Source organism: Bactrocera tryoni, chromosome 5 (genome assembly GCF_016617805.1).
Source record: "Bactrocera tryoni isolate S06 chromosome 5, CSIRO_BtryS06_freeze2, whole genome shotgun sequence".
Taxonomy (NCBI): Eukaryota; Metazoa; Arthropoda; class Insecta; order Diptera; family Tephritidae; genus Bactrocera; species Bactrocera tryoni.
Window position 1 is genome coordinate 76,051,744 of NC_052503.1, and position 24,661 is coordinate 76,076,404.

At 38.2% G+C, this 24,661-nt stretch overlaps 1 protein-coding gene across 2 annotated transcripts in view; it reads right to left on the minus strand.

Annotated features, from left to right (window-relative positions):
* Positions 1–24,661, minus strand: part of LOC120777542 (glypican-6) — a 136,555-nt gene that overhangs the window by 11,506 nt on the left and 100,388 nt on the right. For both annotated transcript variants that reach the window (XM_040108929.1, XM_040108930.1), the window contains 3 exons: positions 7,372–7,536; positions 4,429–4,660; positions 15–171 (listed from right to left, as the gene is read on the minus strand). In XM_040108929.1, the coding sequence (XP_039964863.1) occupies positions 15–171; positions 4,429–4,660; positions 7,372–7,536 (554 nt within the window). The remainder of the gene's footprint in view (positions 1–14; positions 172–4,428; positions 4,661–7,371; positions 7,537–24,661) is intronic.

Here is a 24,661-nt window from a genome sequence, read left to right on the forward strand (position 1 = left end):
TTATTCCAACTCACATTCATCATCTTCTTCGACACTTCGGCGGCTGTATGCAGCGCCTGCCAATAGGTGCGCGTCGCCACAAAGGAACGTTTGATTTGTACAGCCAGTTTGTCGGGCACGTCGCCGAACGGCTTCAGTTCTTTCATATGTTCGCTGACGCATTTTAGGAATCTGAAATATAATAGAGAAAAGAAAATAAATGAATTTTTCTTTAATGATAATATAATAATATTAATAATAATAATAATAATAATAAAAATAATAATAATAATAAAAATAATAATAAGAAGAAGAAAAATCCATCGAAGTAGTCAAAGAAAAGTTCGACAAAAACAATTTTCGTAAGATTTGAAACATATTCGGGCCCAAAACATCTTTCTGGAACATTTATGAATCCGCTGGTAAAACCCACGGATATTTTTAAGGGCGCAATACTGAGCCTTCGTCCAGATTACTTTATCAAAACCACTTAGGTTATCTGAGTTGTTATTGTTGTAGCCGCAGAATTCTTCCGAGTTGACAGTCCAAGTCCTTGTCGTTGTTGTTGTAGCGGCAGAGCTCTGCCGAGTTGACAGTCCTTGGTCGTATAAAAATTCGAATCCGTTCCGGTTCTCTAGACCCGACGATCGTAGGAACGGAAGCCATGTGAGTATTCAAGTTTGCTAGAACCGGATCTATGCTTGTGTCTTAGACATCCAGAGTCTTTTATAAGCTGGTTTCAACTCAAAAATTTTTAAATCTCAATTTCGGAGCTCGATAAACCTGAACCTATAGTCTTTCTTAGACGTCGAGAGTTGATTTCGATTCAGAAAGGTTTAAATATAAATTTCATGGTTATTCAACGAGTTCTTCAACCATAAGATATTCTTCTTCAATGAACCTTAAGCTAGACTACTTTCTAAACACCACTTTAACCATATATTAGGCTATCTAATTATTGGAGCTTGCTAAAACCGGACCTATAGACATTTATTAGGGGTCCAGAGTCTTTCACAAGATGTTTTCACTTGAAAATTAATTTTCTGAATACCATTTTTCAAATAATGTATTTTAGGTTAGGTGAGTAATCGAGTTTTATAAAACTGGAGCTTTAGTGGTGGCTTAGTAATCCAGAGACCTTTATAAGATGAGTTCGCTTAAAAACTACTTTCTGAATACCAATTTTTAAATATTTTTGGTTACGACATTTTTGAAGCTCACTAAAACTGAACTTATATGTAGTCTCTCTTAGGCATCCAGAGCCTTTTACAAGATGAGTTTACTTAAGTAATTACTTTTTCTAAAATATTTAGGTTATGTGCGAACTCGAGGCTGCTAAAATCGGACCTATAGCCGTTTCTTAGATGTCCAGTGTTTCTTACCCGAAGATTTATTTTAAACATTTCTTTAAATTTCAAATCTATGCTCATTCACCGAGTCCTCTAGCACTTAAGACCCAGCAGAATGCACTTTAGTTCAAGGATGACAAAGGAAGAGCGAAAGCAGCAAAAGATACGTGCTTCACGCTTGCACTTAACCCTTTGGAAAAGCAAAAACAACAATAAAATTAATGTAAAGTAAACAAAAGATGAAGAGAGTTGCTGAGGCTAGTGTAAGCTAGACACGCTATATGTTTGCTTGTGAGTATGTATATTAAGGGCCATCATATTGAATAATTTCCAGGAGGTGTGAAAAAGTGCAAGATGCTAACTATGTATGCCCGTGTGTGGGTGTGAGTGTGTGTGCCAAATGTTTGCGGCACTTGTAGGGCTGCACTGTACTTCATTGTTGTTGTTGTTGATTTTATTACTCTTGCAGTTCCCATATTTACAACGCCGCCCCCAAGACCATAAAACTTTGCTGCGAGTATTTAGAGAGCGCTAGAAAGAGCGAGGAGAGAGAAGTGCTGTGTTGGGACAATACAGGCGGTTTTTATAGTAGTGTATACTGTATATTTTTGTGTATGCGTTTGCATACGCTGTGTGTTTAAGATCATTTGAACGCGGCTTGTTGGCCCAGTCACCGCGCTTCCGGCCATTTTTCGCTTTTATTTGCTTATGAATGAGGTGTGCTTGGTTACACATTGTATTTGCGTGTGTGTGTGTGCGTATATTTGCAACTAAACGAGCATACATATATGATAGTACAAACAATTGTGTGTTATTGCATGCATCTGGATATGTTTCTATGAGCCCACATGTCAACGCGCCTTTTAACAAATTCGTTGTAAGTGACTTTTGGCTATTTTGCCGCTGCTTTTCTACATCTTTCGCTGCTAGTGGACTTTTGAATGCCTGCCAGAGTGGTGAAATTCAAGCAGTTGAACGGATACATACATACATAGATATATAAATTCGTACATGCATGCAAGCATTTTCACATGCAAATGCTTATTATACCCTGAACAGGGTCTGTTGACAGACAAAGTCAATATCTGTCAATTAGCTCCATAGTTTTTAAGATATCGATCTGAAATTATGCACACGTACTTTCTTCTATAAGAAGTTAGACATATGTCGGAATCGGCGATATCGGTCCACTATAGCATATAGCTGCCATACAAAATGAACGATCAAATTCAAGTTCTTGTATAGAAAACTTTTTTATTTAGCGAGATATCTTCATGAAACTTGGTATGGAATATTACTCAAGTCAACGGTACTAATTTCAAAGAAAAAATTCAGATTGGTCAACTATAGCGTATAGTTCCCATATATACTGACTAATAAAAATTAAGTTCTTGTATGAAAAACTCTTTTATTTAGCGATATATCTTCACGAAATTCGGCACGGTTCATTAATGAAGGCTATGCGATAATATCTGAAGAAATTTTTTAGATCGCTCAACTATAACATATAGCTGCCATATGAAGTGACCAAAAAAATTGTGTTTTTTGTATGGAAAATTCTTTTGTTTAATGAGATATCTTCACAAAATTTGGCACAGCTTATTAATAAAGGCTAAGCTATAATACATTAAGAAATTTTTCAGATCGGTCAACTATAGCATATAGCTGCCATACAAACTGACCAATAAAAATTTAGTTCTTGTATGGAAAACTATTTTATTTGACAATATATCTTAACGAATTTTGTCATAACTTATTAGTGAAGGCAACTGTATAATATGTCAAGAAATTTTTTAGATCGGTTTACTATAGTATATGGCTGTCATACAAACTGAACCTTTAAAATCAACTCCTTGTATTACAACATTTTTCCTTGTAAAGGATGTTATATAAGCTAACGCTTGTTTTCTTGTTTTTGCTTTTCCTTTTTTTTGCTTTTTGTTTTCCCACACTATTTCACCGTTATTTCCTTCATAGCCTGCGAAAAAAGTGCTTATTTGCTTTGTTTGCAATATTTTAAACGTTTTGGTAAACCGAAATGCACGCGTGGGTAACACGAGCTGTTGCGGTTCGACCGCCCTTGCTGTCGACCAATCGCTGACCGTTGCTTTTACATCGAAATGTATGTATGTGTTAACAAGCGCTGTTTCCGCAAGAACTTGACCCTTTCATGCTCGTTTACTCTTTCACTGCTGTTTTTTGGTATTTTGCTTGAAGAATTACAAGCTCATGGTGGCTTCTGAATATGTCTGTATTTATATATGTATGTATATGTATATATGTATGTATGTATGTGCATTAGTTTACAAAGCCACATAACTCATAAGTGCTCCGTTTGCTAATCAAAGCGGTAATTTAAGCTGTTTGTCATGGTACTTGACTTTCGGTGACAAGCTTGGCCATCACTGTTTCCCCACACGCTTTCGTTGCTCAAAGTCAGCAAGCAGCAGTGAATGAACGCAAACTTTCATATATGTGTGTGTATGTGAGTTTCAGAAATTTAAGCCAACGCTGTGATTTTTTGGTGCGTGGCAACGCTTTTGTCTAAAAGGTGCTGTTGACAGTAAAATTTACAGAATTCGTATCAGTTTCTTTGTGGTCACGTGTTTGCCATAGCCCTTAGCTAAAAGTTTGTTATTTCTTGAGAGTTGAGGACACTTTGTTTTATTCTCTAATTCCTTTAACCACATTACATATTAATTTCTTTGTGAAGTTCAACGGCTTACTTGGTTTTAAAATCAAATGAAATGAGAACTAATTGAAAAATTTATTTAAAAGTCATATTTCTAGACAAAAAGTCGTAACCGAAAAATGTATTTTAACTGAAAGCTGTCTGCGGAAATTTAAGCTAAAAGTTTATAAACAATCGCTAATCAATATTAAAAAAGCATGAAGACTCCCAGACCCACAAATATGTTAGAGAATATTAAAAACAAAAAGAAAAAAATTAAAAAAGAAAATTAAAAAAAAATTAAAAAAATTAAAAAATTAAAAAAAAAGAAAAAAATTAAAAAAATTTAAAAAAAAAAAAAAAAAAATAGATAAAAAATTAAAAAAAATTATTAAAAAAATCAGCCAAAAAACCGTCTCTCGTACTTACTTTTCTTCAAACGTTTGTCCGTTCAGCACTTGGAACATTTTCTGGTAGAGCGTGTTGAAGAATTTGTCCATCACTTCCAGCAGATCGACACGTCCACGGGTGTAATAGTTTTCCAATTCATTGAATAAATCGGAGAAGACATAGGAATTTTGCTGATAGATAACGCCATAGGTGCGTGTGAACATCTTGTGGAACTCCTCTTTCGATTCGCCCAACAGCTTGCGGAAGATAGCTGAAAAATACAAAAGAATGATAATGAGAAAATGATAATTTTAAAATTATTTACAAAAACAAAAAAAAAAAATGAACAGCAAAAACTTTAACTTCGGCTACACCGAAGCTAAAATAACCTTAACTGGTTAAAGTTTTCCTTCAAAAATTTGATTAAATGGGCCAGTTTGTATGGGAGCTATATGTTATAGTGGTTTTATTCGAAAAATTTTTCTGGACATAGTAGCGTTGCCATAGAAAATAATCTATGGCGAAACTCGTGACGATTGCTTGTCAAACAAAAAAGTTTTTCATATAAGGATTTGAGTTTGAGCGATCATTTTGTATGGCAACTATACCCTATAGTAGTCCGATCTAAACAATTTCTTGGGAGATGATACTATTGTCTTCAAAAGCAAGTCATGCTAAATTTCATTTAGATATATCGCCGAATAAAAGAGTTTCTCGTTCAAGAACTTCAGTTTGATCGATCACTTTGTATGGTAGCTATAGCATAGAATTATCCGATCTGAACAATTTCGTGGGAGATTATGCTGTTGCCTTGGATAATAATTCGTTCCAAATTTTGTGACGATAGCTTCTCAAATAAAAAAGTTTTCTATATAAGGAGATTATTTTGACCGATCAGTTTGCATGGTAGCTATATGCTATAGTGGTTCAATATCGACAATTTCGACAAATAAGTAGCTTCTTGGGGAGAAAATGAAGCGTGCAAAAATTTCAGATCGATATCTTAAAAACTAAGGAACTAGACCGCTCATATACAGAAGGCCGAATATGTCTAAATCGACTCAGCTCGTCACGCTGTTCATTTATATATCGATTTTATGCTGTTCAGGGTATAAAAACTTAATAAATAACTAAACGGAAATCATGTTAATTAAAGAAACGTTTACAGTAATCAAAACCTAAATCAAAAACTAGCATCCGTCATGGTGGCTGATGGGCGTTAAGTAAGTCGCGCGGCAGCCTGTACCATTTCAGTTGGCGCATGCGTTCGAGATATCCACCAACGTTACGTCGCGCTTATTAGGCGTTTTAAATTTGTATATTACTTATTTGGGCATAGCAAATTAGATTTGCCTTGTTTCAGCGCGCGCCCAGCATTAATCGAACATAATTGGAAAACTTCACATCCGGCAGCGTTCAGATTGTTGACACAAACAAGCGGTGTAATGCGACGACATCAACAACAATAACATACATTTAATAAACAGCAACAAATGAGTTGAGTCTGTGCATGCCGCAATTTGTTGCAGTGCGCCGCATGCGCAACACGCCGCGTGCAACGCGTGAACGGTTCATTGGGTAGCCACTTGTGGAGGGTCGCGCCTAAGCAGCAGCCACAGAGCCACTACACATTGACAGCGTGTCATGTGACATGCCACAGATTTGTGTAGCCGTTAGACGAAGCGCAACCCTTCGCTATACGCGCGCTCGTTTACTTTGCCGCTCATCCATCTTTTTTGTTTTTGGGTTCAAGTGGGTGTCGAATTAATTGTGTCAGAGAAGATTAAGCAGGCGTATGCGGAGTAATGTTTCAATTTTTCAAGCAGCGACTTCGGCTTGCGCCCTCGAAATTTTTCCTTGCTGTGCGTACTCTAAATTTAAATTTCGTGTAATTGAAAAATGTTGCACTGCCGTTATTTGGGCAACATAAAATTGGTTTCGGCTTACTAAGCGGCGTACACGACGCTGAATTAATAGAAATTATATAATTTCTGACACCCATTTAACCACAAATAAACACTGGCGTGCCCCTGTAAAGAATTATGACATTTCTTTGAAGTTTTAGAACCGCTAGAACCATTAGCCTTACCTAGGCAATTATGCCAGCCTATGCTATTTATACCATTTGCTTTTTAGATTTATGCTTCTATGTATGACATTTAAACTGTCAGTGCCGCTTGCTATGCTTTCTCCAGGTAATTTATGCGAGTTTATTTCATTTATACCAGTTACTTGTTCGATTCAGCACTCTTGGTCAGCGAATGAGGCTAAAATAAGTTGTGAGTTGAGTTTCCAGTAATAGAATATTCCGTCTCTAAGCAATTATGCCAATCTATTGCATTTATACCAGTTGATTGTTCGTTTCAGCACTCTTGGTATTCGAGTGAGGCTGAAATAAGTTGTATAAGGGTAGTGAGCTTGAGTTGTCAATAATATAAAATATGTCTCTAAGCAATTATGCCAATCTATTGCATTTATACCAGTTGATTGCTCAATTCAGCACTCTTGGTCATCGAGTGTGGTTGAAATAAGTTGTATAAGGGTAGTGAGCTTGAGTTGCCAATAATATAAAATTTGTCTCTAAGCAATTATGCCAATCCATGGAATTTATACCAATTGCTTGTTCGATTCAGCACTCTTACTCATCGCGTGACATTGAAATAAGTTGTGAGTTGAGTTGCTAATATACAATACTCCGTCTCTTAGCAATTATGCCAGTTTATTGCAATTTATACCAATTTTTTATTCAATTCACCATACGCAAAGGGCGATTACTCGGGCCACTGTATGAGAAGAGTATAATTTATGAATGGTAAAACCTGAAGTCGTGGCTTATATTTTCAGATTTTTGCTTAGTTTCAGGTTCTCAGGCATTAAGAACAAGCATTTTTGCTTATTTAATTGCATTTATATCGCATCTCTCACATTTTTGCTCAGCAAAGTTTTCGTGCTCCTTAAAGAAATATCAATTTGTCTACTTACAATTATATTTCTGCGCCTTCGCCGCCAAAGCATTCGACAATTTCGTAATCTGCTCCTTGGACTGCTTCTCCAGCTGCATGCGCGATTGCAGCGCCAGACGCGTTTCCATGTTGAACGTGCAACAAGTGCCGACCGAGGGTGTTTCACAGTAGCGCAGACCCATTTCTGGAAAAAATAGAAAAAATAATTGAGGATTAGTAAGTATTTGTAGGCAAAACAAATGAAAATAAGAATAATGAAAAAATAATACTGAAACGAAACTAAGAATGCAACGCTACTAATTGAAATGTAAATACTTGTATGATTACTAAAAATTCCAGTGAAATTAGGCTGCAGACTAAGCAGGAAAAGGAGTCAAGGCTGCATAGAGCGCTAAGAAGATATTGCATTGTATTTGCTTTTCTTTTTTTTACTCACATAATGGTGAGCAGCGAAGAAATTCGGTATGATTTCATTTGTATTTAAGTAACTAATGACGCGCTGCAAGCCCTATTTGCGTAATCTTGATAATTATACATATTTATGTATGTGCGCGCTTTGTGTTTGGACGCGCTTCCACTAAATGCCACTGTATACGGGATGCGGCGGAGCGCTTCCTAAGAGTTCGCTGCTAGCGCTTCATGTGAAACACGATGCGCAATGCAACAGAGTGGACAGTGGTAGCTAAGTGTACATAAATATTGAAAAATGTACACACATATGTACATATGTGCAAGAGTAAATACAATTTCGTGCGACACATGCTTAAAGGCTGCCTTGTTAAGCGCTCACTGCCAACGTGTACTCATTGCGCGCTGTTCTTTTGGCTGACCAGCTTATTTACCTTAGCCTTTAGCAGGGACTACAGCGCGGCGTGTAGGTATATACACATGCATACATATTTTATTGAAGCGTTGTATGTGCGCGCGCGCTCTTTGCGTCGCGCTTCAAGTGCTGCCATTTAAGACGCGAGTTCGCGAGTTCAACGCCGCTACCTTTAACACCATCACCTTCGTGCGCACGCTTGCTGCTGTTGCATTATGCTATTGCTGCAGTAAGCGCTTCGGTTGAAGTATTCGGAAATGAAGTGTAAAGAATCCCAAAATCAATAGACGCACTGTTGCATGCCACCACGCCGGCTAAAGTAAGCGCACCTTACGCCTGCACAAAGCATTTGTACGCGTAGCGCGCGCTTTTAGGTGCATGCCTCATATGCACACACTCATGTTTATGGGCTTACACACACCACTTCAGCGCCGGCTTTCGACTGTCCGTTTGAATGCGCGCAATTACATCGAATTATGCGATGTTTGGGCTGTACGAATCGCGCCGCCCTACCGCGACCTGCAATGTTGGCCTGGCCGCGCGCTGCCCTACAGCGAATTGCCATGTTAGTATGTATGTTTGTGTTCATGTGTGCAACAGGCATATCGAGTAAAATAAACACGGCAAAGCAAATAAAATGTGGAAGTGCAGTTTTTAATGAATCATCTGCTAGAAATGCGCCGCAGTTGGGTACAAAAAATAAACACAGCAACAAATTTTAAGCGAAGCGGGCGCACAAAACAGCATCTCTGACTGGCACGGGAGTTTTGTGCTGCAAAGCAGCTTTTCACTTCAGCGCTATTTTTACTATTTGCTGTATTTTATTGCCAGCCACCACCTACAGTTGCTGCCGCATGCAATGCAATATGTTGTTGCTTTTTGTTTTTTATTTCAATAAATAAATTTCGACATATGCTTTAATGTAGTTGCTGAGTTCACGCACTCACATACACACACGCGTGCACTCTTCTTTAACATATGGCTGTGTGTGTGTGTGTGTGTTAATGACGTGTGAAGTGGCAAGGCTGCCTTGCATATGCGCCACAGGCTCCACGATGCAGTGCGCTTTATTTGTGTTGGAAAGCAATTAATTATTTGAAGCAAGAAATCGCTGCCTATTAGAGCACTTAATTGCCTCAGCAAACTGCTTTGTTGGCGCTCAGCATGAAGCACCTGCTGTTTTGGGTGGCACAATGAAACGGCGGAGTGTTGGCGGTGGGGAAAATGGGCGCATTTGTGCGCTTTGATTGCAGAAGTAATGCGAAAGATGTGCTAAATGAAGCGCGACGATCAAAAAGCTTTCAAAATATACAACCAATTTACGAAATTTAAATATTATTCTTACTAATTGCAGGAATTTCTCAAATTCCAAGAGGTTGCCACACAACGAGTGACGCGCACGGAAAATATTTTTATAGGAATGCAATTTTTTTCTTACATTTCTTGTGTTCTTTATACAAACAACAGCAATAAAATTTCATAATAAACAACTCCCGTACAACAAAAGCTAGAAAAAATGTTAATTGCGAAAAAAATAAAATGTTTCCGTTACAAGTATTTGTTTTAGAGCGTTCAGTTTGTATGATAGCTATATGCTATAGCTGACCGATCTTTGCAATTTATTCTGAGATTACGCTGTTGCCTTGGAGAATAATTCGCACCAAAGTTGTTGCGGATATCTCTTTCAATAAAAAGTTTTCTATACAAGGACTTGGTTTTGAGCGTTCAATTTGTATGGAAGCTATATGCTATAGTTGTTCGATCTTAAAGTTTTTCTCAGATATTGTAGCTTTGTTTCTGATTATATTTCACGAAAAATTTCGTTAAGATATCTAGTCAAATAAAAAAGTTGTCCATATAAGGACTTGATTTTGAGCGTTTAGTTTGTATGGTAACTATAAGCTATATTGATCCGATCTTTACAATTTCTTCTGAGATTAAACTGCTGTCTTGAAAAATAGTCTACTCCACATTTAGTGGAGATATCTATACAAATGAAAAAGTTGTTCATATAAGGACTTGAATTTGAGCGTTCAGTTTGTATGGCAGCTATAAGTTATATTTGCCCGATCTTTACAATTTCTTCAGAGACTGTACCTATGTCTTCACTAATAATTCGAACCAAATTTTGGAATTAGATATCTTATGAAATACAAAAGTTTTCCATACAAGGCCTTGATTCTAATCATTCAGTTTGTATGGCAGCTATAAGCTATAGTAATCCAACCTAAAAAGGTTTTTGAGATATTATAGCTTTGCTTTTGGGAAAACTCTGTACCAAATTTGGTGGGGATATCTCGTCAAACGAAAAAGTTTTGTATACAAGCACATGAACCATACTCCTTACTCAGCATTCATAAGTATATGTACGAATTTTATTGTAAGCAAAACAACAACAACAACATTTTATGGCGCTAACTGGCGTTCGTTTCGCTGCTGTGACAGTCTACGTACATTAAACGAGCGAGGGCTTGGCATTAGCGGCACATGCATGAACCTTGCTGCTACAAAATGCGGTTACTTGCAGTACACAACCACATACATACATACATGCACATATGAATGTTGTTGGTTGGGAATTATTCGTTTTTGTGCTGTCGCATACTTTTATTGCCAACAATTTTGTGTAATTGTTATGACGGCGAAACGTCAAAAGTGTTCTTACGCGCGCACACATCCACTAACCCAAACACATACATGTAAATATGTAATGGGTGCTACGGAGCATGTAAGCATGTGTAAGTGGTACGCGCTTGTGGGCACTTGGCATAACCATATCGACCTTATCTAAATTGCTTGGACCATAATTATAACAATTTATGCTAACGCGACAATTTAAGTGAGTTAGTGCAACTGGAAATGCGATTGTGAGACGAAAGCGTTAGCGGTAAAGCAATAGTCGTGTAGTGGAAGTGGTGGAAATTTCATAAAGTCGAAACATTTAGCGTACATTTGTAGTTTTAGAATGTGAAATAATAGTTTTTGCTGCTAAATTGGTTAAATTGTGTGGGCATAAAGCATACTTTTTGGGGTAGTAAGTTATGCATTAATACATTTTGTTGTTAGAATGTTAAAATATAAGAAATATATGCAAAGACTGTATAAAAAATATAAATACAACTTTAAAGGAGGTAAAATACCCTCACAGCTGCAGCTTTTTATAGATAAAAAGGTTTAACAAGTTCTTTACTCTGATTTTGTTCAGTCAGTTTGTATGACAGCTATATGATATAGTGACGCGATTTGAATAATTTCTTCAGAAATTATACGACTGCTTTGGGCAATAATTCACGCCAAATTTCATGAAGATAGCTCTTCCAATAAAAAGCTTTCCTTTATAAGAACTTGATTTTGTTCAGTCAGTTTGCATGGCAGTTATATGCTATAGTTTCCCGATCTGAACAATTTTTGCACAGATTATACAACTTCTTTTTTTTATAATTTGTGAAAAATTTCATTAAGATATATTGTCTAATAAAAAAGTTTTCCTTATAAAAACTTGATTTTGATGGTTCAGTTTATATGGCAGCTATATATTATAGTTGTCCGATATTGACTGTTCTGATATATGAGTAGCCACTTAAGTAGAAAAATATGTGTGCAAAATTTCAAATCGTTATCTCAGAAAATGAGGGACTAATTCGCCTATATAAATACAGAGACCCCGACGGTTATGGCCAAATCGATTCAGCTCGTCGTGCTAATACTTTTGTTTTTATATTCTGTAGGCTAATCGTTTATATATATATTTTATAGGATCTCTGACGCTTCCTTTTGTGTCTTACAGATTTCGTGGCAAACTTTATATACCCTATTCAGGGTATAAAAATCTCCCTTAACATATAACTGCCGAATGTCTCCACATCAAAGCTCCTCTAACCGCAAAAAAACCAGTAAAATCTTACAAGAAAGTTTCGCAAAACCCTGAGCAACCTTTTTTCTAATGAAGAGCTTCTTTTCGTCTAAAGAAGCCCATGGAGTTAAACCAAAATTTTGGTTATAAAATGTTCGCTGAGAGAAATGTTGATAAGAAGTCATAAGTGCTGGAAATTACTTGATATGGCAAGAAATTTAAACTTTGTCGGTATTTTCCAGATAAAATGAAATCTATCAGGAAAAAACAGCTTTTCGACAACTTCCTACTAGAGTAAACTATTACGAGATATAACTACACTTGGTGATCCATTTGACTTGATGTAGCAAGAAGTTTGACCTTGCTCAGGATATTCCTGATAAAATGAATTATATAAAAAAAGAAACAACTTTTCGACGACTTCCTACTAGATTAAACCCTTACAATATACCAGTCTACTTGGTGATTCACACTAGTTTCAGTTTCGAGATCCGAAGATCATTACTATAAACTATTATTCAGCTTTGCCAATTAATTTACGATAAAACTCTGAATTATACAAAATTAACTCGCATAAACGGAGTGTTTACGCCATCAGGAAGTCACTTGAAACTGCCACAGCGAGCAGAAAACGGATACCGTCAACAACTTGGCAACAATGAAAACAAATACGACACAAATTTCCAAACACAAAGGCAATAAACTCAATAAAATCCAATTGTTTACATAAACAAATTTGTTGAATGCTATAAAAATGCAGTTAAAGTAAACGAAAGCCAATTGAAGCCGCAACGCAGCAAGCGGAAGACTGGCAGAAGGTAGAGAAAAAATCAATATTATTGACTTTGGGTAAAGACTGGCGAGCTGCGCGTGATGTCGGGATACAAAAACACACACAGCCACGCAAGAAGCTGAGAAACTGTGTGGAGAAATTTGAAGCACGAAGTGTGGCACGAGATGGAAACTTAAAATAAAAGTAAGCCATTAGCACGGAAAGGCACAAAAACAAAAACACATTAAAGTGAAGCATGGAGATTTGGATAGACAAGAAAGCGAACAATCAACAACAACAACAAAGAAAACAAACTAAAGCGCTTTTAATGCTTGCAAAGCGAAGGGTGGTTGGCGCAATTGTCTGGCAATTCAGGATTTCAGGGTTGCGCAAAACAACAAAGCATAATCAGTCAGAGCACACACAAGGCACGGCAGCCAGCCAACGCACACAAAGAAGGTGTCAAGCCAGTATAATAAATGACCTTTACCAAACGTCAACAGTGCACACTTACAGTTATGCTGCTGTGCATGTAGGTGTATGTGTGTGCGTAGTTGAGGGTGTTGTGGGTGAGTTGAAGTGCTGTTCATGAAAAGTTCAAAACTCCAGGGCGCACAAACGCTCCTTTCTATAGGAGTGCATACATACATTTCTTTGTGAGTATGTGTGTGTGTGTGCTAGTAAGCGTATGTTGCTGCAGTGATTGCTTGCTTTGGGGAGCTAGACCAGCGGAAAATAAACAAAGTGCTCAATTTTATACCCTGAACGGGGTATATTAAGTTCGCCAAGAAGTTTGTAGAAACGTATAAGAATAAGCCAGCTTGACACGCTACAATATCCGAAGTAATGCCATACGAACTGATCGATCAAAAAGTTCATGTATGAAAAACTTTTTTACTTGATGAGATATCTTCACGAAATTTGGCATGAATTATTATCTAAAGCTTCTGTACAATTTGCGAAGAAATTGTTCTGATCGAATCACTATAGCATATAGCTGCCATACAAACCGAATGATGAAAATTTCATCGTTGTATGGAAAGCTTTTTTATTTGTTCAGATGTCTTCACGAAATTCGGCTCAAATGCTGAGGTAAGACATAGGTTCAATCCCTGAAGAAAGTGCTCAGATCGGGCCACTGTAGCATATAGCTGCCATACAAACTGAACGTTCAATAGCATATCCTTGTAGGGAAAACTTGCTTAGTTGATAAGATAACTTCGTGAAATTTTGGCATGAATTATTATCTGTAGCAACAGTACAATTCTTGAAAACAAAATACAGTTCGGACCACTATAGCATATAGCTGCCATACAAACTGTTCGATCAAACTAAAGTCCTTGTATGGAAAACTTTTTTACTTGATGAGATATCTTCCCGAAATTTAGCACGGCTCAACAACTAAAATAGCTCTATAATATCTGAAGAAATGGTTCAGATCGAGCTACTATAGCATATAGCTGCCATACAAACTGAACGAGAAAAATCATGTCCTTGTATGGAAACCTCTTTTATTTTACAAGGTATCTTAGCTCAAATTATTATTTTAGATTAGAGCACAATCTCTCCGAAAACTTTCCAGATCGGAACACTATAGCATATAGCTGCCATACAAATTGAACGCTCAATATGAGGTTCCCGTAAGGAATATATTGTTTTTGTGTATGCTGTGAAGGATAATACAGTTTTTAAGCAACCAAAGTTGTCTGTTTTTCTTTTTGTAGTGAAAACTCAGATAAAAAAACAATATTTACATACTACATAAACACATACAAGCCTAAAAATACTGGGTATTGTGTATAAAAATCGATTTAGCTTTGTTGCAAAAGTAGTACAACTTCAACGGTTAGCTTGGCATGTGGATAGTAACCGAGTATGTGTGCATGTGTAAGAAAATATGTAAAGTTACAAAAACAACCCCATACTATGATAAAGAATGTAAATATGGCAGTAGCGGATAGTAAGGGTAGCAAGCAAGCTGTTTTTTAGGGGGAAAACTGCGCAGAGGAAACGGAAAACACGGTGGACTGGGCGCAAAACTGCAGGAAATGATGCCGAACGCATTTTCAGAATACAAGAATGCTAAAAAAATAAATAAACAGTTAAAACACAACGGTAAAGGCATGTAAGCTTTAAGTTTTTAAAGCAAAAAAAGCAAAAAACAACAAACAAACGATAGGAAAAATGCACAGGCGTTAAAGCCCGAAGGAGTTCACTCGAACCAGCGACGTTGGCATGAGCAAATGATGAAGAGTATGCTGAAAAATGAATGAATGGACCGGCACAGAGCGACAGCAAACAAATTTGTGTATGTGTGTGGACGGCGCGTATGCAAATGAGCAAAAAGGCCGCTGTAGAGCACGAAAGACAGGCGAATGCTGTGTGCGTGCCGGAGTTGAATGGCCAACAACAATGGCGTACACAACATTAACAAGCGGCGGTAACATGCAAAATAATTCATGCAGCATTAGCCGAACACAACTGCGTTACTGCTGCAAAAACCGTTAGCAGTTAGCACAAAATGAAATGAAACAAGCTGTTGAGTATTGACAGCATGGCTGGCATTACGAGCGGCTCTAAATAGTAAAATGGCAACTACTAGCAGGCAAAGCTATTCATTGAGCCCAACTAGGCCGGCTTGCGAATGTGTCGTTTGCGCCATGCCGACTAAGAAATCCATTTAAAATGATTTACTGTAACGACCTAAAGTAAACAAATGCGCAAAGAGGACATCCAGCAAGCGCATTAGGCTGTCGAGTTGCTGAGTTGGGGCGCTGCCAAGCAGCAAAACAGCGAGACCGCAGCCAATATGCAGGCTCTGGTGATAGTGCGGAACTACGCCAAGCAAAGCACACCCCTTAATCAACACTAGTTATATGTATCTATATGTATGTATATATATGTACCGTTGTACATACTTCTTACAAATTTCCAGCATTATATGTATATATTTCCACCGTCATACATAACTCCAGCGTTCTATGCGTGTAAATAACTGCTCGAGCTTGATTTACCAACCACCGAGTACCCTTCAAGCACATGCCGGCCGTATTGGTACCGAGTTGGAGACTGCTATTTAGGGCAAAAGCGCGTTGTACTCATGTATGTAAGCGCTCTGCTGCCCTGCTGTCTCTTTGCGGTATGAGTTGGCTGATGTTGGTGGTAATGGTGGTGGTAATAGTCGGCAAACTTAGCACTGGTGGCAAGTGTAGCATTTGACTGCCTAGCCTACGGTCTGGTTGTGGGGATTGGACTAAATATTGCCCCTGGGATAAACTGTATGCTGTGTCTAAAGATGTAGAAGTAAAGAAATGAAAGCTGACGGTTAAAGAAACAGGCCCTAAATTGCACGAAATGTGAAGTCTCAAACGATAGCTAAGCAGTTTCGAAGATCCGTAAGACATATAGAGTTATGTTATGGTTTCTGGTTGGAACAATCCTATTCGGAGACCGAATAACGTATACAAATGTAAAATCCATGCCCCGCTGGCAGTCCATCTGCATATATACTCGTATACGCGAACTAGCCTCAGCTTGTGAGATATCGATTTGAAATTTTGCACACGCCATTTTCTTATCAAGAAGATGTTCTGTGGTCGGAACTGCCGATATCGAACATCTATAGCATATATCTACAATAATCCCACATGGACTGCTAGAGACTCTTGTCCCTTGTTATGCCCTGAACTCCTGAATATGGAACAAAAAGACTATCGTATATCTAAAAAGCGGAGGATGAAGTCAAGTGTAGAAGTTCACGTAAGTGAGGAAAGTTCTCTGAGCGCCATTCACTTGGGAGTGGCCAGAAACGACTATTTTACATATGGTTTTAGCAATTCACGACTCCGGTCTTAGACCAAGTATCCAATGGGTAGCCAAAGAACATTCGTTTGAAGGCGAGCTAAATTAGAAGGCGATCCAGCGCCTAGAGGCAATCACAAATTAATGAAGGTGACTAATATACACTCCAGTTTGTAAGTCTGGCGGAAGCGGGACAGTAAAAAGGAAAATTAAATGTTTTCAACTCATCTTCCCACCTGTAACTTTGAGAAATAGCGTCCTCAAGACTCTTTAGTCTCTCCGCGTTGGTGCAAATGGGACAGTATCCAGTTAGGACACCTATCATTGGAGCCATATGAACTCTTTGAAGGACTAATAGCTCCATGGACCTTTTGCGTTCTACGCTGGACCGGAAAGCTTATGCAACCCTGCAAGTGCTGGTTGCTGACCAATGCTTACAGAGCTCGCGCGAGATCCATAGATCCATCCGAATGAGATTTGGATTATAGCAGGCTTATCGGCTATTCATAGATCCAGCGACCGAGTTCACGATGACTGGGAAATATCTCATCGTTCCCATCCTAATGAGATTTGGATTGTACCGGGTTAATCAGCTATTCATAGATCCAGCGACCGCGTGCACGACGACAGGGGAATATCTGCAGGGCTCATCGGCTTTACAGTTTCCGACTACTCCGCTGCGGTCAGGCGCCTAGACAAGTTTAATTTGGAAGTAGCTTGATGCCACAATTAGTGAGGTCATGCTCCTCTTGAATAGCTGTCAGTGTGTTAAAGGTCTATGTCGAAGCTTTGCTATCAAAGTGGATGCATACCTAACTAAAAGAAGATGCATTTCGTTGAAGTACATCTGCTTCTAAGACACTACTGTGGTCTGGCAGTCTGAAACCGGAAAGAGTTGATTCTGACAGAAGACTCCACCTCTAGCCTTCCAATTCAGCTTCGCTCCATTGGTGAAAAAGCTCAGTGCACCTCTTCTCCAGCGACTCCGTCCTACGCACATATCCCTTGGAGAAGATGCCGCTAGTTTTCTTCTGATCAATATTACCAAGAACATGTTTTCCGCCTTCCAGGCTATAACAGAAATTTCTCTGTCGATTTTCCGAATACTCTACATCATTAAAATGGCAATCCTGGCGCTGCGTATCAAGCATTGCTGCCACAGTTACAGACTACGCCATGTATACGCAAAGACACACAAAAATGTTACGTCGCAGAAATAATAGGCGCACAGCTACCGGCAACCAGCCGCTACGAGCGACGCCACTGCCTGGTAACGGTTGATAGACGCACATGTTTGAGTGTTTGCTTTTTGTTGTGCCATTTTTGTCTGAGAACAAAAACTGTCTGGCTACGAAAAGCGAAAAGGTAGTAGAGTAGAGACGAGCATTTGTGCAAATAGAAAAGGACAACGGCGAGAGTAGCGGATGGAAAAGTGGCAAAAGCGGAAGTGAAAAGAAGCTGAAAGCTGTTGAATAATGGAAAATGGCAATGTAATTGTACGCATGTAGTGGTATAACGAAGTGTGGCTGAATGTGAGTACAAGGTACGTCAGTGCGCGCCGGTAAATGGGAAAAATAAAAACAGAAAAAAAGAGAAGCAACGGAAAATAAGCCAGAATAAGACAGAATGGGGTCATTGTACGTTTTCAATTTCACTTTCAATGCATGAGCACACGTAGGAAGTGGTGGAAAGCGGACGAAGCGTGGTGCAGCAGGTGTGGACAGCAAAACAGTTTGCGCTCGCAAGCAAATTTCATTTAGGCACTTTTCGATTTCAACAACCCTGCAAGCGGCTGTACGTGTAGTTAGCTGTATTTAGGCGGCGCTGGGAAGTGAGGTTAGTTTATTTTCGTAATTTATTTTCGCTCTCATTTATTTTCCTGCACATTTTTTTCGACGAAAGTTGAGCAGCTTCGGTCGTCGGCGGCGCTTATTCGAAGTATACACAAAAAATATGCGGAAATTATGAAAAATATGTGCGCACATCTGCTGGCTGCCACTTTTTCGTGCGCATAACTCATCTATTTCGTTTTTTGTTTTATTGGCAATTAGGGAATGCGACTTTTCATTTGGTTTTCTTCGTGTTTTGGCGTCTCGCGCGGAAATTACATTAATAGCGTGTTGCTGCCGCGCCTGTCTGTGTGCCTGTTTCGCGTAAGCTTCGGCAGACGTCGCGTTGTTGCTCAAGTCTACAACTTTTCAAGCATTTCCTTCCTCATTTACGTTCTGTCTTGGCGACCGTAGTTCTGTGCGCGCTTTGTTTGTTTGCCTGCCGCGCTGTCTGTCGGCTGCCAGGATGTGACAGGAAGAGGTTAAGTGTTGCCTGCGGGCGCATATCATTTGCCGCGCAGTCTTGCTCTTTCGTCTTTTAACTCTTCGACAACTGCAGTTATGTGCGTTTACTGCTCTGCTCTTCGACTTTGCCTTGTAGCTTATGTCTTCATTTGGCGCTTGGCTGCCGCATCCACCGCTCTGCCAACTAAGTTACTTTGCGCCGACATTTACTTTTCTTTTCTCGTATTTGTTTGAGTGTCAGCGAAGTTTTCTTCAACAAAAATTTTAATTTAATTTGATCTCAATCGAAACTATGAAGATTTGCAAAGAACGCTCGTGTGTTCGCCTGTGTACGGATTTCCTGCTGCGGAAATGGTTTGGCTAAAGTTATGTCTATCCAATAACTGACTTGAATAGACCCTCAAGTGTCTGACTTTCGTTTTCAAGCGGGAAAATGCAATAATTTTATTAAATGAGAACGAAAGGATGTACTAAAACGAATTTCAATGCAATTAAAAGTGGAAATATTAAAGAAGCACGATGAGGAAATGTTGTCTGCATTTTTGATTAAGCCTTTAGCCTATGCAGACGACATAGATATAGGAGATGTTTCTAGACACAATTAGTAACGTGATGGACAACAATCTAAGAGTCCGAGGGTATCGATGGACCGAATAGGATGAGCTAGAGTTACCATAAATGCCGTAAGAGGGATATGATACTACGTAAAGGAGGTGCAAAACCTTAACAAGGAAGCTCCCGAAGCTCAATGAGGTTGAGTTAACAATTACAGAGCATACTTATAACCTGGGAGTAATCTGTGATACCCAACTGATTTGGAAACGTATTATGGAAGAGAGAGTGAAAAAGATCAGTGATGCCTTCTATGCATGTAAGTAGATACCATGGTCTACATTGGACTTATCATCCGACCACTCTTTGGTACACAGCTTTGGTCAAACCAAACTTGCTTTATGCTTCTTGTTAGCAAAATCTCATACAGGAAACCGTTGAAGTGGAAACAGCGGCTGACCTAGAGGTTGTTCTTTTTTTAACGGGAGCGCTCAGAATCACTACAAAGGCTGTACTAGAAAGATTACTCAACCAACCGACAATGTAGTGGAAAGCTCTAGAGCAAAATCAGCTTTATGATTGACGGTGCTAGCTGAGCTCTCCACCAGGTTCTTCAGGTATAACACGATGAACAGGGGTTGGTGGATAAAATAGATCACATATGGTCACGAGATGAGAGAAGGTTTTAGGTATCATTAAAGATAATGGATGACGCAGGAACGAGCAACTCGACAGCGGAACGTGCAATATCTACATAGAGGGATCAAAAATGGTTAGATCTCGGGCGAACCTTGGATGCCATAGGAATGTGCGACACGCCAGAGGCATGTGCAACATCTACACAGACATATCAAAATTGCCTGATGGAGTGGCTTAGGAATATATTGTGCCGAGCCAGATCTCGGACGAACCTTCAAACTTCCGGAATACTGCAGTATTTAAAAGCAGAATGCTTTGCGGTCAGTAAAGCTAATGAAATAGCTAAAAATGCAGGAAATATACGTACGTCGATAGACAAGTGACAATTAAGGCCATAATCTCACAACGCATTGGGTCTAAGAATGCCCTTAGAAGCAGGGAGATAGGAGATATAGTGACTGGGTTCCAAGCCACAAGGGCGTTCCGGGAAACAAAATAGCTGATTATATTGTCAAAAATGTCTTTCACTGTCGAACCAGTACGGGAAAGACCGAAGTCATAAAATACGAAACATAATGAAATTTCTGAAACGACTGATAGATGGATCAGGTTAAGACGGAACGTCTTAAGAAGAAGCAGGATCGCCAAGTTCATATGTAAGGACCACTCACACAGTTTCGGAAGGACCGCAGGTTAGTTGTTGATCCGATGACATCTTACTGGCCTCTCATGCGAGTCCGATGGGCATTAGTAACGAGGACACATGCAGACAGTCCAGGGAAGTAGGAAAGCGTAAGACGCTGGAACACCTCTTTTGCTTCTGACCGGCTACATCTTGAACTTGTCTGAGATAGATAGAGCTTCGCAGTTCAGGAGACTAGATGACGTAGAGTTCGCAAAAAGCGTTGGAATACTTCAGTTCATATTAAATTGAATCGCCATCTGACATTTCTTAGGATCACTAGGTCTATGTATAACGTGACAAATGGTCGGTGTAACATAACCTAATAAATTTTTAAAGGGGAAAATTGCTGTTTACTAACAAATATTCAGTTTCTATTATAGAATTTGGAGGCAACTAGGCGAAGCCGGGCACTTAAAGTTCTTTTTTTCTTTCAACAAATTTTATATGCCTATGTAAATTTTGCGTTTTATTATGTTTACTGACGCCAGAGTAGCTGTATTGAAATTGCTAACTCATAGCCACATTTCCTTCGGTCTACTTTAGCCGTTATGCGCACTTGTTTATACTTCAAACACGTTTCTGGCGAGATTTTTTGTAAACATAAATTTCATTTTTTTAATTTTAATTTTGCCGGCTAGCTGCTAAAGTTGCCATATTGCATTATTTGTTAAACATATTTTTTATAAATATGTATGTGGCAACTCTAGTATTAATGATAAACGAATTTGCACAATATGTTGGCACAATTTTTTTCTCCCTTCTTTATGCAAATTTTTCTATAAATTTGATCCATGTGGCAACTCTTCTTAATGAAAATAGTAGCGTTAGTACTAAAAACAATAAATCTACTATATTTTTACTAAGCACTTTGAGACCTCAAATCCCTCAGACCTCTGCCTCATTCAATAATAAACATTTTTCTTTTAATTCGATCAACGTGGCAACTCTTATTGTAGCAAACCGTACTAAAAAGAATTATTAAGCACTCTGCACCCTCAGACCTCTAATTCATTCAATTACAACAATTTTTCTATTAACTCGATCAACGTGGCAACTCTTATTATGGCAAAAACAACAATTCCTAAGCATTTTATTGAGCACTCTGCACCCTCAAACCCCTTTCCACATGACATCTGGTCGTACATGGCTTTCTTTAGCTCATTTGGCACAACAACAACAACAACAAGTGTGTGTTGTTACAGCACCCACTTTTATCGCCGACTTTAACTAGCGCACAGTCGCCACACAAATCACTGCAGTTTGCTGCGTAGTGCGCTGCATATGTTGATTGTTAACGCAATGGAGCGTATCCGCCTAGATGCCATAATTCCATTGCCGCTGCAACAATGCCAACGCAGCTGCTCTTGTTGGGTTCCGCTCCAGTGACGCCTTGACATTACGAGGAATTGCGCGTTGGTGCGGGTTCTGCTGCTGTTGCTCATTAAAGCAGCGCCTATGCTGCACTTATTTACACAAGTATGCGTTGTTGTTGCGGCATGTATGCATTGTTGTTGTTGCATGTTGCATCACATATTTATATTCGCCATTTATATCATGTTTTAGTGCAGTTGCATTGCTGCACTTGTGCGCCGCATTTGTTTAATGAATATGGCATAATGAATAATGCTGTTGTTGTTTTTGGTAAGATCATCAATACTAAACTCAATTAAATGTGAAATATTCGGAAGCATTGAGCACATAACTGTTTGAATGAGCTTGAGTTTCGCGGTTGGTTGAAGGTCATCGCTGACTAGTGGGTGCAATAAGTGAGCGGCGGCAAGGAGAATAATAATAAGGAGCTTGTAAAGCAAAGTATTTACTATACAAATATACTTTTATATGTATTTATATATTTCTATGTACCTATATACTTGTATGTAATGTACATTAATTAATCAAGTCTGGTTTGATTTTTATTCACGAGAGACCGCCTCTTAAATATTTACTCTATTCTGCGACAGGCATTTTACATACATTGATGACAATGGCAATCTGTGTGAGGTAATGAAGCGAAAACTGTTTCCTTTCAACGAATTCTTGAAAAATGTAATTGAAACCGACAATTATTTAAACAGTAATGAGCCATCAGTAGCACAGCTAGGCTCATGTTTATATTACGAGTTTGTTACTTGAATACAGAGATTCCAAGAAAAAAGTACTTCATACTACAAGTATATAATAGAGAAGTCAATAAACTGATTAAAAGTGTGGAAGTAATTTGGTTATGTTAAACTTCGTATACGATTTTCATATATCGTCGCCTAATATACAAAACAACGTATCATCAAAAACAAAAGAATTTAAATCGTTATCGGTTATAATAACCGATATATAACCAATCAGTGTGAGTGTATGATAACCAATATATAACCATTTTATAACCAAAACTCAAATTTCGTTTCAATATTAGTGTTTTCTATAAGTATTATATGGTTTTTCCTTCGCCTGTAAATTTATGAAAAATGATATAACGTTGTTTTGCATTTTAGGTGACGATGTATGTAATTCGAAGGTAACAGTTAGGTTAGGTTAGGAATATTCTAAAGCAACCAATACATTGAAGAAACTATAAGTTAAAATATTAGTAAAGTAGATTGGTGAAGAGTAGATTGCTGGATCTTGGTATTAGAAGTTGTGTAGACAGCTCAAAACAGCCTTCAGACATACTCTATCACATCAGAAACGTTAGGATGGGTGAGAAATGTTCTATAGTCAACCTCACAATGAAGAGTCTGTACATTAAAAGATTAGTAGTGTACACTACTGCTGAATTTTGGTATTAGAAATTGTATAGAATGTTTAAAACAGCTTGGAGGCATTTACTATAACATCAGATAACCTCCAGGAAATGCAAATGATCTAGACAAGTATTGAAAGCGGTTATGATCAATCCTCAGAATTGAAAATTATACACAGATAAAAGTATTTAAAACATAAAAATGATTAAACAGTCAGTTTGTTGTTGTAAATTGAACAGATTATATAAAATTCATAACAATGTTTGTAATAAACGAAATAAAACGTGGGAACCCTATAAAGTATAAATCCATATAGAAGATCAGCATCACCTTGAATAGACAACTTTTTTATTTGACGAGATATCTTCGCAAAATTTGGTACAATTTACAAGCCAAGGTATACCTATAATCTCTGAAGAAATTGTTCAGATCGGACAACAATACCATATGGCCGCCATACAAATTGACCGATCGAGTTCAACTCCTTGTAAGGGAAACTTTTTTATTTGACAAGCTATCGGCACAAAATTTCACACAGACTATTACCCAAACCATCCCTACATTATCCTAGAAAAATTATTTAGATCGGACAACAATAACATATGGCTGCCATACAAACTGACCGATCAAACTCAGGTTCTTATATTGAAAACTTATTCATTTGACAAGATATTGGCACAAAATTTCACACAGCTTATTACCCAACTCATTGCTCGGACAATAATGAGATATAGCTGCCATACAAACTGACCGATAAATCTCAAGTACTTGTATGGAAAACTTTTTTATTTGACAAGCTATCAGCACGAAATTTGGCACAGATTTTTATCAAAGCTATCGCCAGAATATCCTGAGAAATTGTTCATATCGGCCAATAATAACATATAGCTGCCATACAAACTGACCCATCAAAATCAAGCTAAGCGCCTTTTTATACACTCTTATAGTATAAAAAATGCAGCTATGAAGGGTATAAATATTTTTTCTTATTTTCTTTTATTTTTGTTTTAATTTCTTGAAACAAACCAGAACATTTCGCCTGCCTGGCAATACTTGCCACACCAGCACAAAGGCAGTAATTTCGCTGGAAGCAGTGCGAATTCTGGCGAGTTAAAGACCTCAGCCAAACATGTCATAATTTTGTTTCACAAA